A 17569-nucleotide genomic window follows, 5' to 3' on the forward strand; every position below is an offset into this window, starting at 1 on the left:
GCTATGCAAATCCGGATATGTGGCTTGGCGGAGGTATGCAGTCTACCGAGTGCCCTTCTAGCTTTAGTTTGTTTCATTTATAATTTTATGACTGTGGGGTCAAAACGGTAATTTTGCTTCAGGCCACATCACACCACCCTGTTACTGAGTCTTTTCCAACAACACCAGGACCAATTGTGTTTTATTGCTGAAAAGAAATATTTAAATAATATTGGCCGGCTTTTTTTCCGTGATATATCAGATATATTCCATTCAGCTAGCATGATATTGAACGAGTCAAAGATGAGTAGCTGAATGGAATATATCTGATAGGCCACGAAAAAAGCCAGACAATATTATTATTATTATTATACATTCCTTTCGGGTGTTCAACACGTCTTTCTCTTTCAAAATTCTCTCAAAATCTTCCGTATTTAACAAAGCAAACCTGGCGGCCATGTTTCTTTACAAATTGTGAGAGTCGCTCGCTCGCGCAGAAGTTTTACATCTCCAACGTGTGACGCCATGTTGTCTTGACAACCATGTAATATTGTAAACCATTTTCAACGTTCATTCTCCATTGGGTAGAGTGACGTAATGCACATAGGATAAGCGATATGCTAACAATATTGCATGCTATCGAACCAAATGAATGAAACCTGCTAGAAGGAAATAGAACATGTTTTTATTCCATCAAAAAATTGTCCTGTATGTATAATAATAATACATACATACTATATAGACATGAGTGTTTTACTGGGAAATACGCCACTTGTATTTTTCATATGAGTTACATTCAGGACATGGAAAACTAAATTGTGATATAAATCTCTATATGTTACTTGTTAGGAAATTGATGAATTGTTTTGAAAAATTTGGGGACTTTTTGTTTGTGAATGTGCCGATATAATAAAAAGAAAATCACACGTTAGCTTGAAGATATGAAGTTTATCTTCTTGTGTTGAAAAACTCGCATTTTTTATACAAAATATATCGTGGGTCTGAGTGACATAATTCCCGATATTTCACTCCGATGACATCACTCCCAATGTTTTCCTGCTGACTAGATACGCGTTGGCAAAATAGCGAACCGGGCCAAAATTAAAATTCTTTTCATTAACTTGCGTATTTTTTCTTTTGTGTGTGGATGTGTCCATATATATATATAAAGAACGTTACATGATGGTGCGAGACCTGGCGACTTGTCCAGGGTGTACCCCGCCTTTCGCCTGTAGTCAGCTGGGATAGGCTCCAGCCTGCCTGCGACCCTGTAGAACAGGATAAAGCGGCTAGAGATAATGAGATGATGAGATGAGATGATGGTGTGAAGATATAAAGTTTATCTTCTGGTGTTTAAAAATATTTTCACTCATTTGCTTCACTCACTCGTAAATATGTGTACCACTTGAAGATAAACTTCATATTTTTGCGTAACTGTGTAATATCTTCTATATATTCTATCCACATTGACTGGATATGAGCAATCGCGCGCTCTGATTGGCTACTCTACTACTAGACTATCAGCTCATATACCATGAATAGAGAAAAACAAAATGGCGGAGCGTGTTACTGAACCAACCGAGGATGAGATAAAAACTCTACTCGAAAACAAATCCTCAAAAAATACAAAAAAAAGCAACAAAATATGGAATAAAAGTATTTGATGGTGAGAACGTATCTTTTTTATTTTTCAAGAATTATTATTCTCGCATTTTTCACAAATTGCTCCTGCCATTTCGCCGGTTTGTTTACATTCTTCATTTGGTATGAAGTTTTTATTCATCAAATTTGCAAAAAATAAAAACAAAAATGCTCTGTTCGTCAAAATCCAGTGAATGTGGATAGAATAAAACCGTTATTCCGCTCAATCTTGTCGTACATGGCTTATAGTCAACTCTGTGGAATAACTGTTAAATATTTTTACACCATATCACCGGACATGACATGCAATAAAGCGTTAAGAGCTGTGTATTTGTGTGTATATAAGTGTGTGTGCATGCTAGCATGAATATGTGTGAATGTAGTTGCTTCAGTTCCCTGTGTGTTAGTGTATCAACCACCTCCTGCTCAGCTGAATACAGCTCTCCATGGTAACCAAAACAGGAATGGAGAGAGAAAGGGTGTGTGTAAGATAACAAAATGACTGAGAAATCAAGACAGACAGAGAGAGAGAGAGAGCATGAAGAGAAGGTTGATGGAGCACGGAAACGTTGGAAACCAAGCAATCAAGAGACAGAAAACAAGTCAGCAGGTTCGAGTGGGATAAAATGGAAGCACCGAGAAAGAGAAGGCACCATATTAGATTTGCAGAGGAGAGCAATGTCTAAATGAAGGCTCTGTGGGAAAAAGTCCAGGGCTTGGTTCAGAGACCCAGAGAGGAAATAAGCAAGATAAAAATGACTGCCTCCTGCTTGGAGTCTGACAGATCTGCTGACACACAATTACTGAATCATACTCCTGAGACACGCCAATTCAGAGAGTCTGCACATTTTCAGCTACGCCGCAACTAAAACTGCAGAAGTACCATAACAGCAGCCCAAGACTTGAAGGAATAGTCGAGCTCAGGGGTGTGTGAGTAAAAATCATCAAGGTCTAGATACATAAAATTTCTTGCTTACAAAGGTCCAGATACACAACTAACATGACAGAATGGTGACAACAGTTACCTTTCAACCATACCTACTTGCCCATTAATGATTAGTTCATGGCTAGTCATCTTTAAATGTCACCAATGAAAAAACTAGAAGGGCACTCGATAGAGCATATTTCCACCAAGCAACATACTATCAACATCAAAATCAAGTTGCTTGAACGTAGGATAATACTACAGCTGTCCACCAAATTTCATCCAAATCCGTCCACTACATTTTGAGTTACGTTGAAAACAGACAAACAAACAGAGGCAAAAACATAACCTTTTCCAACAAAGTTGGCAGAGGTAAAAAGCTATGAAATTTTGTACCATTCAGTCCTTTCTGATTGAATGTCTCTAGTGCTGTCATGGCTTTGATCCTGTCTAAATAATTTCAGGTAGAATCTGTGTCAGAATCCATGATGGTTCATGGGTAGAGTCACTAGGAACTATAGGTTTATTACCTCTGCCATCTTTGTTGTAGGAGGTCATGTTTTCACCTCTGTTAGTTTGTCTGTTCTCAAAAAGTAGTGAACGGAGTTTGATGAAATTTGGAGGAAAGGTGAGCCATGGGCCAAGGAACAACTGACGAAATGTTGATGCAAATCCGGATATGTACAGTGGGGCAAAAAAGTATTTAGTCACTCACCAATTGTGCAAGTTCTCCCACTTAAAAAGATGAGAGAGGCCTGCGATTTTCATCACAGGTACACTTGAACTATGAGAGACAAAATGAGAAAAAAAAATCCAGAAAATCACATTGCCTGATTTTTAAAGAATTTATTTCCAAATTATGGTGGAAAATAAGTATTTGAAGTTCATCTCAATACTTTGTTATATACCCTTTGTTGGCAATGACAGAGGTCAAACGTTTTCTGTAAGTCTTCACAAGGTTTTCACACACTGTTGCTGGTATTTTGGCCCATTCCTCCATGCAGATCTCCTCTAAAGCAGTGATGTTTTGGGGCTGTCACTGGGCAAGACGGACTTTCAACTCCCTCCAAAGATTTTCTATAGGGTTGAGATCTGGAGACTGGCTAGGCCACTCCAGGACCTTGAAATGCTTCTTACGAAGCCACTCCTTCGTTGCCCGGGCAGTGTGTTTGGGATCACTGTCATGCTGAAAGACCCAGCCACATTTCATCTTCAATGCCCTTGCTGATGGAAGGAGGTTTTCAATCAAAATCTCATGATACATGGCCCCATTCATTCTTTCCTTTACACGGATCAGTCGTCCTGGTCCCTTTGCAGAAAAACAGCCCCAAAGCATGATGTTTCCACACCCATGCTTCACAGTAGGTATGGTGTTCTTTGGGTGCAACTCAGCATTCTTTCTCCTCCAAACACGACAAGTTGAGCTTTTACCAAAAAGTTCTATTTTGGTTTCATCTGACCATATGACATTCTCCCAATCCTCTTCTGGATCATCCAAATGCTCTCTAGCAAACTTCAGACGGGCCTGGACATGTACTGGCTTAAGCAGGGGGACACGTCTGGCACTGCAGGATTTGAGTCCCTGGTGGCGTAGTGTGTTACTGATGGTAGCCTTTGTTACTTTGGTCCCAGCTCTCTGCAGGTCATTTGCTAGGTCCCCCCATGTGGTTCTGGGATTTTTGCTCACCATTCTTGTGATCATTTTGACCCCACGGGGTGAGATCTTACGTGCAGCCCCAGATCGAGGGAGATTATCAGTGGTCTTGTATGACTTCCATTTTCTAATAATTGCTCCCACAGTTGATTTCTTCACACCAAGCTGCTTATCTATTGCAGATTCAGTCTTCCCAGCCTGGTGCAGGTCTACAATTTTGTTTCTGGTGTCCTTTGACAGCTCTTTGGTCTTGGCCATAGTGGAGTTTGGAGTGTGACTGTTTGAGGTTGTGGACAGGTGTCTTTTATACTGATAACGAGTTCAAACAGGTGCCATTAATACAGGTAACGAGTGGAGGACAGAGGAGCCTCTTAAAGAAGAAGTTACAGGTCTGTGAGAGCCAGAAATCTTGCTTGTTTGTAGGTGACCAAATACTTATTTTACTGAGGAATTTAGCAATTAATTCATTAAAAATCCTACAATGTGATTTCCTGGATTCTTTCCCCCCATTCTGTCTCTCATAGTTGAAGTGTACCTATGATGAAAATTACAGGCCTCTCTCATCTTTTTAAGTGGGAGAACTTGCACAATTGGTGGCTGACTGAATACTTTTTTGCCCCACTGTATGCAGATCTAAGATTTTTTTTTTTGGTCTCTTCCCAATGCAACTCAAAAAGCAGTGAATAGATTTGAATAGAATTTGGTGGACAGCTTTAGTATTATCCTAGGTTCAATTTGATTTTGATGTTGATAAGCTGTGGCTTGGTAGAGGTATGCACTCTACCAAGTACCCTTCTAGTTGTCTCTGTTACAATATGGTTTTTTTAAATATTCGGTTTGGCCTGCTGAAATAATCTGCTGGTATGTCTTTGCCAAATGACAACCTCTGAACTACCTTTTTTCAACCTATTCTCTCTCTCTGACATATATAGTCCATGTCTGATTACCACAGGCAATAATTTTCACACGTTTATCTATAGTGAGAAAATAACATAAAATCCGTTTACTTCAAATGGCATTATAATGAAAGTTTTAGACCAATATAATGAAAGTTTTCCACCAATAAATGTGTACACGGTGCACATATTTTGATTAATGCTGTCCAGATATTTGTAAAGTCAGCTTTAAATCTGTATTATGGGACTACTTTTCCCAAAGTAACCATTTGGGGTTACACCACAAAAATGAGTGTTAGAATATAATGGCTATAATGGCTAACTATAATAAAAACAAGCTAGTCATTAGTTGGTTAGCAATTTGAAATATCTGGGACATGGAGATATTGTGTCCTCGTCACTACCGAACCCGATCCGGGCTTGAGGCAAACCATGGTTTGGTTGACTTGGCCAGAACTGCAGCAGTCGGGTGGCTGGTTCCTTTCTGCGCGCACACACACACACCCCTATGGGCAATTTAGAGTAGGCAATTTAGAGTATGCAATTTAGAGTATGCAACCTCGCTGCATGCCTTTGGACTGTGGGGGAAACCGGAGCACCTGGAGGAAACCCACACAGATGCTGGAAGAACATCTGAACTCCACACAGAAAGGCCCCCGTCGGCCACTGGGCTTGAACCCAGAACCTTCTTGCTGTGAGGCAACAGTGCTAACCACTGCACCACCTGTAAATATTGGGTACTTATGAATAAAGTGGGCAGAAGAGGTGTCCTGGACTGGAATTAAAAAAAAAAGTTACAGGACAAGGTGGAGTTGGGCAGCACAGTGGTGTAGTGGTTAGCACTGTTGCCTCACAGCATGAAGGTGCTGGGTTCGAGCCCAGTGGCTGACAGGAGGCCTTTCTGTGTGGAGTTTGCATGTTCTCCGGGTGCTATGGTTTCCCCCACAGTCCAAAGACATGCAGGTTATATTAACTGGCTATTCTAAATTGCCCCTCAGTGTGAATGTGTGTGTGAATGGTTGAGAGGAGAAAACCTCTATAATAATCCAGTAGAAGGCAATGGGAAACCACTACTGTAATGCTCCTGAGAGGCTCTGATGAATGTCAGAGGTGGACCTGCCATCAGGCAGAACGATAAAGAAGAAGGGTGGATTTACTCTCATACTGGTGGGAGTGGGTGGTCAGACCATTGGTGAGCTTGTGGAACAGTGAAAGACCATGCTGATTAACCTGAGAGTGTCTTGGTGTGTCCATTTTTGTTTCCAACTACCTGTACTTCTAAAAAAATGCACCAAAAGACATCCCAAAAAGTTCAGCAATTGAAAAGAGACACGTTTTCTTTGCCTTTGTGGGGGAATCAAGGTCACTGTTGGGCAAATACTGTACATTTCTCTTCAATGCATCTTTTCATCGTTAACCAATATGCTGATCATCCTCTCCATAATCTCCCTTTCTCTCTCCCAATCTTACTGCAACAGATCTTCCAACAGAAATTGTAGATAACACTGTCTGTACTTACACGTCCCCTTTGTTTACCAAAGGCTATATTTGCGGAAATTGATTAGATTTCATTTTTTGGTGGTCACTGTCAATTTTAGTCAGTTTTTTTTTAAATTAACAAACAGGTTATTATTCCACATCAGATATTTTGAAGTTTTCCTTTCAGAGTGAGTTTAGTATCAGTGGAAAGTCCACCCAAAGAAATCTGCTGTCTCTAGCAATCTCTCACAAAGGAGAATGAGCAACGTATTTCTGCAGTAATGAGCCACCGGGGTGTTGTCCCTGATATCATCTGTGAGATAACTGACCACTGATGGTGTGAATAAACTTGGCATGTGTGGTTTAAGTTCAGGTTAAAACACGACATGCTAACAGCGCTGACTCATCTCTAGACGGCTAACTCAGTGACAGCAAGCGTGCGAATAAATGAAGAAATCACGTTGCTTGGTTCAAACTCCTACTTGGAAGCAGACATCATGCTAAGTGTGTAGCTAAAATTACAGAGTCATTAATTAGTGCTAAAGTTTGTATGTGACCTTTAATGCTAGCTGACAGAACAATCTGTTTTCATCAAAAAAAGAAATACTGGCATACACACACATACACGCATCAAACTTACGAAAAAATAACAAAACACAGAAACTTGATATACACACAAAGAAAAAAAAAATCACATTGAGAACGTCACAAGTGCACAGGGAGTCGCAAGTGCCCATTGGATTGCAGGGTAAATTTGCTTGGAGGGAAAATAGGAACTCCGTCTACCCCATATCCCATAGGATTGTGCTATATACCCTGACCCATGACCCCTGACCCCATGGCATACCCGTTGCAGTCCCAGGGCACAGGCAAAGTGCAGTGAACATGCACATTCTCTTGTAAGTTAGTGGCACTTTTTTTGAACGGGACTCCATACTGGATCATGTGTTATCATTAATATTCTTTTATCATTCTGCCTTGTCCAAGTGTTATAAACGTCTAGCAATTCCACACCAACGTCCTTTCAACTAAAGTGCAACCAACTGATAATGTCAGTATAACATCCGACCAATCGAAATGCCACCCCGTGCCCATCGACCTCTCCCTGTTGGCTGTCCCTATAGCAACGGCGGCACATCTCCATGGCAACGGCCACAAGGAGGGGAAGGGGCACTCGGTCAGCTAAGGAAGGGATACTGCGCCCCATGCAGAGACTAGAATACCCAGAATTCCTTACCCTGTCCTTCCCTATGAGACACTTTGCAGGAGCAAGAGACAATGGGAGGAAAATTAGTCACATTTAGAAATATAGACTGAGTAATAGAGTCTGGTACTAAAGAAAACATTTCGTATTGAAATGCATGTGTGATTTGATAGAAGTTGAGCTTTTGAACACACACACACACACACACACACACACACACACACACACACACACACACACACGGCAAACACTGGATACAACAATCCCATCATCACACAAAAAGAGAGAAACAGAAAAATAATGCTAACCACTTTATCCTCCTTGAGGCATGCAGTCCAGGAAGCAGAGAGGAGTGAAAGACGGGCAAAAACAGGAAGAGGTGAGGAGAAAACGGGAGAAGGGAGGGCGGGTGGGAAAGAGAGCAAAGTGTGAAATCGGAAATCGAAAATAAAACGGTGAGAAATGGAGACGGTGCATGTGTGAGAGAGGGACAGGCAGAGGGAAATGTGGGGAGGAAGAGAAGGGAGGAAGTGTTAGTGACGGGAAAATGTCTCATTCTGTGTATTCAAAAAGACAGGTTCGGTGAGAGCAACAGTGGGCTGTGTTCTAAATCAAGCTGTCGTTCCATACATACAGTGGAGTGGAGCTGACATGAAAGCAATCCACAAAACTCGACGAGAGGACTGATGAGACGTACATCTGATTCCGCACATGTATGTCTTATACATGGAAAAGGACGATGAAAAGCGGTGATATGAAGCAACATGGCTTGGCTGAATCCTTGTGGATGAATGCGTTTCTTCATGTGCATTCCTAATGCTCCCTGTATCCTCGTATGGTGTGCGTTCGGAAATAGATGCATGATATTTGAGGTCATCAGTAAATAAATTATTAGGTGATATGATTAATGTAGCTATAATGCCTCCTATAGGATAAATACAGAATTGCATGTGAGTGTATTTGAAAATTGCTTTATAACGCATTCATAAGCATTGCAGAGATATTTTTTATAGAATTTATGAAGGTTTCACAGCAACATGTGAATGATCTTGGAGGTTTTATGCAACAGCTATCAATTATCATGACGTTGCTTGGTTTTGCGAGAAAGTTGTAGAAGCTAGACACAGTGCTTCGATCATAAGAGTATGTACATTTGATCCACACTTTAGTTTGAGAGCATTAGTATTAAAAGCATTCATTTGGCTGGTATATGAGCTTCGTAGGTAAGAATGGGGTGCTATGATCATTTTAATGTTTCGAGAATCTACTTCTCAGCCCCATTCCAATTGTATCATGTCCATCCAGTGTGCCCGACAAATCACTTACTTTAATTCCCTCAAACCAAACCGTTCTTCAAATGCACATCTATAGCACTGTTATGAAGCACAACGTGTACCTTTTACAGCTTTCTCAAAATGGCATTAATGTAATGTTAGTAAGAACTACATAATAACATTAATTTTTTTTCCGCAGTCCGGTTTCCATCAAATCCTGCGCTCTGATTGGCTGGCGAACGGGTCCGTATCCTACGATACAGACCCCAGTTACGGACCCCGGTTACGGACCTCTGGCGACTCGCTCGTTCACAACAACAACAAACATAGTAGCATTTTTTGTCAACATTTATCTTATTTTTACAAGATTTATTTATAAGATGATCAAAAATCTTATAAATTTTTGTGAGCATTTCTCAGGAGAATAGCATTTGTTTTACATCATGGACAGCGATAACGACAGTGTTCACAGCGAAAGCGAGTTTTACTACCCTGAGGAAGAAGAAATAAAAGAAAACATTTCAGGAGAAAGCTAAAAACCTCTAACTGTTACTAACGCCGAGCAAAAACAAGGCTGAATATTGAATGACTCAATTTTGTATAAATAGGGGACTACATAGGCGGCAAAATGTAGTTTTTTTCCTGCTATGGAAGTGCACTTGTATACCGAGGAGGAAGCCATTTGCATTACAGCCGTGAATGAGAATTCAAAATGGCGGCTCGCCTCGGCTCGGTTTTCCCTTTTGGGCGCTCTCGTTTTCTGTTAGAATTTGGTAAAGAAAAAAAATAACTATATATTATTTACCAGCTTAAGGTCAATCCGTATGGTGAAATACCGTGACCTCGGCCATAAATACTGACCTCGGCCCAGAGGGCCTCGCTCAGTACTTTCAAGACCTCGGTCACCGTATTTCATGATACGGACCTCCCAGCTGGTAAATAACATGTATATATGGACCGAAAGTTCTGTCCATATATCCAACTTCTGTCCAAGTAAGAAAATTTAGAAAATGCATTTTTATGATGTTAAGTTAGAGAAAATGTTTATAGTCCTCACATAAAGCATTGGGATTGTATCATGAGTTGTGTTAGTGTATTTACTGTTTTCTGTGTTTCGCAACCCAGGGTTCTAACTCGGCCTTTTCTTCAGCGTATCGGGCCGAGACGCAATGTTTCCTTACCGCTACGCCCACAATATTGCCGACACGCCTGTCAAAGTTGCCGCTACACTCATAAAAAGACTTGTCGATCTTGAAAATGCGGTCTTTTGTTTAATTTTCTCTTGTTATCCTGACGTGTAGGGCGGCACGGTGGTGTAGTGGTTAGCGCTGTCGCCTCACAGCAAGAAGGTCCGGGTTCGAGCCCCGTGGCCGGCGAGGGCCTTTCTGTGCGGAGTTTGCATGTTCTCCCCGTGTCCGCGTGGGTTTCCTCCGGGTGCTCCGGTTTCCCCCACAGTCCAAAGACATGCAGGTTAGGTTAACTGGTGACTCTAAATTGACCGTAGGTGTGAATGTGAGTGTGAATGGTTGTCTGTGTCTATGTGTCAGCCCTGTGATGACCTGGCGACTTGTCCAGGGTGTACCCCGCCTTTCGCCCGTAGTCAGCTGGGATAGGCTCCAGCTTGCCTGCGACCCTGTAGAAGGATAAAGCTTCTAGAGATAATGAGATGAGATGAGATCCTGACGTGGCGGTGGCAACGACAGCACACCGCCATGCGTATGTTCTACATTGGGACATACTCCACTCCCCATCCACGTAAGCGCCCAGTGCAGAGCTGCCGGAGTAGTTCTGTGTGGAGATTGTCACTGATCATGCGAGTCCGCTCTACCTCCATCGTTATGCTGTGTTTGCAGTTAAGTGCCATCCGTGTTAAGAGGCGCTTAAACGCGCCATGTACATAATCCGTGCCGGTCCCCAAGTTAGATCTGGATAGTCATGGATTGTAATTGAATGGCTGAGGCTGAAAATAAAACTGACACTTGGTGAACATCAACTGAATGTTTTATTCTTATTCCATAAATATGTTAATAATATTGCTGAATATTAATTCTAATAAGTCTTCAATCAAAAACAATCACAGCAACTTTTGGCAAAAAAAAAAATAATAATATTACCAAAAAAGAGCGATTTTCAGGGAGGCCTGCAAGTGCCAGGAAATGCACTCGAATGCATCTCTGAGCATGTAGAACCCGTGAGCTTTGGGGGGCCTAAGGCAGCCTCCGAACCCCTGGCCATTATGACTTGTGCCACTACACTGATATTTTGGTCGAGTTAGAACCCTGGTAACTATATCCTTTGTTATTTTTGACCAAGAAGAAAGAAAGAAAGACAACTTTGGAGCAACTGAGTGACTGGTCTAAGTGTGAATCTGTCACAGTAGCGGATTTGTCAGACACATTTCTAATAAACAATAAAGAAGTAACTGGAAATCTCATTTTAAAAAACTGACTTGGCGCTGAATACATGATGGGAAAGTGTTATTGTGTCATAAAATGTAACAGGCTATCAGATTTCAATATGCAAATAAAGCGCATGCAACACCAGAGGAAAGCAGATGGGGGTGTGCAGGTTGGGGGGGTGGCTTTTTCTCTTGTCTAATTACATTTATTTTCTTGAACCGGCATATCAAACTCTATTCTATCCACATTCACTGGATATGAACAATCGCACACTCTGATTGGCTACTCTACTACTAATCTGTGGTTGGTAGAAGAGAGCAACTGGACTTGCTTGAAAAGTCTTGAAGACGTTTCGCCTCTCATCCGAAAGGCATCCTCAGTTCTGTCTGTCTAATAGGGAGTATCAAGTCCAGTTGCTCTCTTCTACCAACCACAGATTACTATGTACCTGGATGACTGAGTATCTTCACAGATATGTTTCTACGCACTTTGGGATGAGATCCCTTCGACTGGTGCGGGAGTATGAGAGGACTTCCAGAAAACTGGCAGACATCTTAGCCAGAGAGGATCGTTCATTTTTGTCAACCTGGAACTACCATCACTGAACAGAGGTGGGTGTCATCAGCCACCTACAATGCAGCCATCAGCATTCTGATTCGGATTCTATGATGATCCATGAGAGGATAAATACTTGATACTCCCTATTAGACAGACAGAACTGAGGATGCCTTTCGGATGAGAGGCGAAACGTCTTCAAGACATTTCAAGCAAGTCCAGTTGCTCTCTTCTACCAACCACAGATTACTATGTACCTGGATGACTGAGTATCTTCACAGATACTCTACTACTAGGCTATCAGCTCATATACCATGAGTAGAGAAAAACAAAATGGCGGCACGTGTTGTTGAACCAACCGAGAACGAAATAAAAACTACTCGAAATCAAAACCCCAAAAAATGTTATCAAGTATTTAAAAGAAACAGAAATAGCAAAAAGGATATAGTTATTTTTTTCCCCTCAATATCGCCTGTTCCACATTCCAGCCCAGTCAGTGGCGGTAATGCACCTTTAAGTTGGTTTGCCAACTGCAAAAAAAAAAACTTCCTAAAGAAAAAGAAAACCTTAAAAAATACAAAAAAGCAACAAAATATGGAACAAAAGTATTTGATGGTAAGAACGTCTCTTTTTTATTTTCCAAGAATTATTATTATCACATATTTCACAAATTGCTCCTGTCGTTGCGCCGGTTTGTTTACATTCTAAGCAGAAATGATTTTGTTGGATGTTTTGTATAAAGTTTTTATTTATCGAATTTGCTCCATTTCTCAAAATCCAGTGAATGTGGATAGAATAAAACAGTTATCCCACTCAATCTAATCATACATGGGTAATAGCCAGCTCGGTGCTACGCACTTCATCAGCTATCAGCTCATGTACGACTCGATTTCATGGAATAACTGTTAAATATATCATTTAATATAAAAAACTGACGGTTTTCAAAACAGCGTCAGTTCTAGTAACTAAAAACTAGTAAAATAGTTCAAAGATCATTACTATATTTAGAAGATGCAAAGGATTTAAATGGTCTACACTTCCTTAAGACTTCACTGGGATTGCATTGTATCTAAAACACCTTCTGGTAAAACTGTTACTTCATTGATATTGATCTAGGAATAGATTCATTTACACTATGTTTAAACCAACAGAGGAGATTCAAAATGTATACACAATATTTATAGTATAGCTGCACCAATTAAGACTAGGGCTGCGTACCGGTACTGTACCGTGAAAATCGATTCGGTACAGGTCCAAAATACCGGATCATGAAGTACCGGTACTGTACCGATATAAATTTACACCAAGTATCTGCTTATTTTGTGACTGAAGATGCGTAAATCCTACCACAAAGACGAAAATTTAGCACTGGAAAAGACGTAAAATGCCGCGCTGAAACTTGAAATCAGAGCCATCTTTGATTTGAGATCCTCTCGCCACAGTCTCACGAGACATTGCGAGAGCTTGGCTGATCCAGCGTTCTGATTGGTCAAAAAGACTCAAAAGCAGGCCAGCCAATTTTTCCTTTGCTGGCATTGGCAGCCTTTGTTGCTTTGTGTAATTTTGCCGCGTAAGTTAAAGGCCGGGCGGCACGGTGGTGTAGTGGTTAGCACTGTTGCCTCACAGCAAGAAGATCCGGGTTCGAGCCCCGTGGCCGGCGAGGGCCTTTCTGTGTGGAGTTTGCATGTTCTCCCCGTGTCCGCGTGGGTTTCCTCCGGGTGCTCCGGTTTCCCCCACAGTCCAAAGACATTCAGGTTAGGTTAACTGGTGGCTCTAAATTGACCGTAGGTGTGAATGAGAGTGTGAATGGTTGTCTATGTGTCAGCCCTGTGATGACCTGGCGACTTGTCCAGGTTGTGCCCCGCCTTTCGCCCGTAGTCAGCTGGGATAGGCTCCAGCTTGCCTGCGACCCTGTAGAACAGGATAAAGTGGCTAGAGATAATGAGATGAGATGAGAAGTTAAAGGCTGCGGACTGCGCGTAGTCTGTAGTACTCTAGTGTAGTCACTTCTCACTGTGAGACAACTTATGACTTTTTGTCCCAAGTTAACTAAGTGTGAGACTGAGAGGGTGACTGAGAAGTGAGGTAGGAAACCTAGTTATGTTCGGTTTTCTTTGAATAAAGATACTGACAAGTTGTCAACAGTTTATTAATGTTTCTGTCAATATTGAAGAAGTTCAGAAGAATTTGTCAAATTGTTCAGGTACAGGTACAGGTCCGGACCTGTACCTAAACCTCTGTACCGATACCTGTACCTGTACCTGATGTTACGTTTAGGTACGCAGCCCTAATTAAGACGAGTGTGTGTTGGGAAAAAGTTGGGAAGCGATTGTGATTGAATAGTGTCCTGGGACGGGCCCTGGATCCAACACAAACCATAATCAGGATAAAGCGATATGAGTGAATGAATCAGTGAATGAATGTTTGCATAATATTGGATCACATTCCATTGCATTGCATTGTCCCATCTCTTCACATCAATAAAGCTTTGAATAGCATCCTACGATCACTGGGGGCCTTAAATATATCTTTCATGTATCAGATCACTGATCAAGTATCAAGATGAATTTCATATTCTCAAGGAAGTGGAGATATAGATACTAACATGAAAGACTAGCATGGTGTAAAACCGAGCTATGGTTATTAAACTTTTTATTAGCAGTGTGTATGGAAAATATTACTTTTTAAGCTCCATATACCGTACTGCCCACACTCACACTGACTAGTGTGCATGCATTCAAACACATACGTACAGAGAAATGCTCGATTGCTTGTTTTCCATGATTGTATAATGAAAAAAAAAAATTTTTTTTAAATGAACTAGACTTCACCGATATCGTTACATAATGTGCATAAAAGTGCATTTGAGCAGCTTGGTCAAAGTTATTCCACTCCACTCTACTCCACTCCAGACATTGACAACATTATGCTATTCATCGTGAGACCACAGGGGGCATCACCTCACTGAGCAGGCCGGAACCAGGGCAGATTGGTACTCAGCATGACCAGAGGCGAGTCCATTCTCAGGTGAGTAAAGTGAGGGGAACGTTGCTTGTTTTAGACACAGCATGTTGCGGCAGGAGCTGAAAATATGCCACCCCGTGCTGTGATGCTGGAGCTCACCCCAATCAACACTTTACTGATGTAAAGGCAAATGCAATGCTGAATGAACTGTGATGAAAACGGGCCAGCCAATATCAGTTTCTTGGCACGTGTTGGACCGGCCATATTTCTGTCGTATTTTGGATGGTGCCTGACCTGGAACCTGGCCCTAATCTATTCCTAATATGTGTGCGTGTGTATATTTAAATAACTATCCAACACTGAATCTTGACATACTGTATACAGCATGTTGGCAAAGATTGAAGCTCGGCATTAGGGCAAGCAGTGAGACATGACAGAGCAAGATGATAAAATGAACGAAGGAAGGGAAAGGTGGATGGGATGAATCAGTGATAGCAGCAGAGCGGTTAAGCAGAGAGAAAAGAAGGCTTATTGGCTGTTCCTCACATTGTTGGAGCGTAGAGACACTCTTCCACCACAGCGGGCACAAAACTTGGTCTGGCAGTAGGAGCAGAGGTGCCCGCATCCATCAGCAAACTTGGTCTTGCGGCAGATCCCGCAGGTCGGGGCATCATCCTTGTGGGTGGCCTGTTGCCGTTTGTTCTCTGCCCCGATCCGCCTTACCTGCTCCTTATAGCTCTCGAATTGCTGATGAAGCGTCCTGGTTGTGAGAGACACAAAAAGCGAAAGATGTTTTACAACTTTCTTCAAGTTCAGTCAATTATCCAGGAATTGAATACTAATACAGCACTTTTTTAGTGAACTTTGATCGCTTTTAAAGCTGCAGTCCTTACTGTGTATCCGAACCCAACCCTTTACATCAGTGTCAGCAAGGATTTTATTTTAGAACTGGAAGCAATTACACACACTCAAGTCAAACTGCAAGTGCGACTGTTATTTTGCTTCAAATTAAATCTCCAAGAAACAATATTATTCACTTAAAAATAAGACAGGGCCATGTTATAGAAAACCATGAGTTGGCCTAGTGGTTAGCGTGTCTGCCTCTGAACCAGGAGGTCGTCAGTTCTACTCGCAGTTGGGTCATACCAAAGACTATCATAAAAAAAAAAGGTACCTACTGCCATCTGGTGAGGTATGACGCAATACAGATGTGAGTATGGAGTCAAACTCTCATGGTTACCAAAGGACTAGCCCCCCACTGTAACCCTAGCTACGTAATAGGCGAGAGGCCAAGGGCTACTGGAACGGAGATCAGTCCCACCCGATGTGCCCTGTGGCATGGAAAGGACTTTGATTGATGATGAAAGCATTTCTCAGAGGATTGATGTATTAGCATTGTGTTTCTTGACCATGAACAAGAAGCTAATGCAACTAAAGACCAATATTTGCAAGGACAGTCAAAAGCTAAGTTTTGTAAGTAAGACTAATAGAGAGTCGACAAGCACTGACCATATTTTGCTCTACAGACTTCCTTTAAACATATCCTTCGATAAAGGTTTGCTAGCATATCAAATCCTTAATGCACAAGCTATAAATAATCACCAGCTTAAAGGCAAATATGAATGTTCACCTCCTTTTGTAGTGCACTGCCATACCCTCTGGAGACTCGCTACAATTCCCTGGAAAGCCGAAGCAAACAAATATAAATCCACATTCCACAGAGAGCAGTTTCCACACTCTTCCATGCCCTTTAACGAGTGTTTGCAGCACACTGCCTTTCTACCAAAAGAGGAAGCAGACTGCAGCCCCAGGTAGCTGGAGCCTTAAAGTGACTTTGGCATGTCTTGGCCTGGAAGATGGTGTTACGCGGAGGGGATTTAACCATGACGTAGAATGGTGAGGGGGTGATGGTGCAGTGACGATGGCTAACGGACCTATGAATATGAAACCTGAATGATCTGTCTCAGCCCCTAAGAATGGAGATCTTGGGCATTGAGATGGATGTTTTGGGTATCTTTCACACTACATTCTATTGTGTTTTTGCACTGTGGTCCAGGAGCATTAATATTTCATGACACTGTATACATGCGTACAGTTTGGGTTTGATACGTGTAAGATATATCCGTCTGTTGGGTTAGGATATTTTGTTTTGTATATTTCTACTAATAGCCCTGCAATAGATTGGCGAACTGCCCAGGGTGTACCCCGCCTCTCACCTGAAGTCAGCTGGGACTGGCTCCAGCTTCCCCTGACGGATAAGTGGGATAGACAATGAATGGATGGATGGAAATTTCCAGCATTGTTGGCTCTAACTATTGAACCATTATTAAAAACAGTAATGTCTAAATCAAACAGGCTTTGCTTGATGTATGATGAGTGATTCAGGAAACAACTGGCTAGCAACAGAACTGATCCCATGTCAGTTAACTAATAGGCTGTGAACTTTGACCTGTAGGAGTTACGTAGAAGTGGAGCGCATAAGGAATGCTAGGGTCAGTTGTCTCGCCATGGGAACTGTCATGGTAGCAAGAGACCCAGGCAACAGTCGCCATGGAAACACCACTATGAGGCTGCACTCCAACTCCATTTCAGCAGACAA

The 17569-nt window shown here is 41.8% G+C and overlaps 1 protein-coding gene across 1 annotated transcript in view; it reads right to left on the reverse strand.

Moving 5' to 3' along the window:
* Positions 1–17569, reverse strand: part of rims1b (regulating synaptic membrane exocytosis 1b) — a 177072-nt gene that overhangs the window by 126774 nt on the left and 32729 nt on the right. Inside the window, exon 2 of the mRNA XM_060898963.1 lies at positions 15517–15730. Within this exon, the coding sequence (XP_060754946.1) occupies positions 15517–15730 (214 nt within the window). The remainder of the gene's footprint in view (positions 1–15516; positions 15731–17569) is intronic.

This window comes from Neoarius graeffei, chromosome 18 (assembly GCF_027579695.1).
Source record: "Neoarius graeffei isolate fNeoGra1 chromosome 18, fNeoGra1.pri, whole genome shotgun sequence".
Lineage (NCBI taxonomy): Eukaryota > Metazoa > Chordata > Actinopteri > Siluriformes > Ariidae > Neoarius > Neoarius graeffei.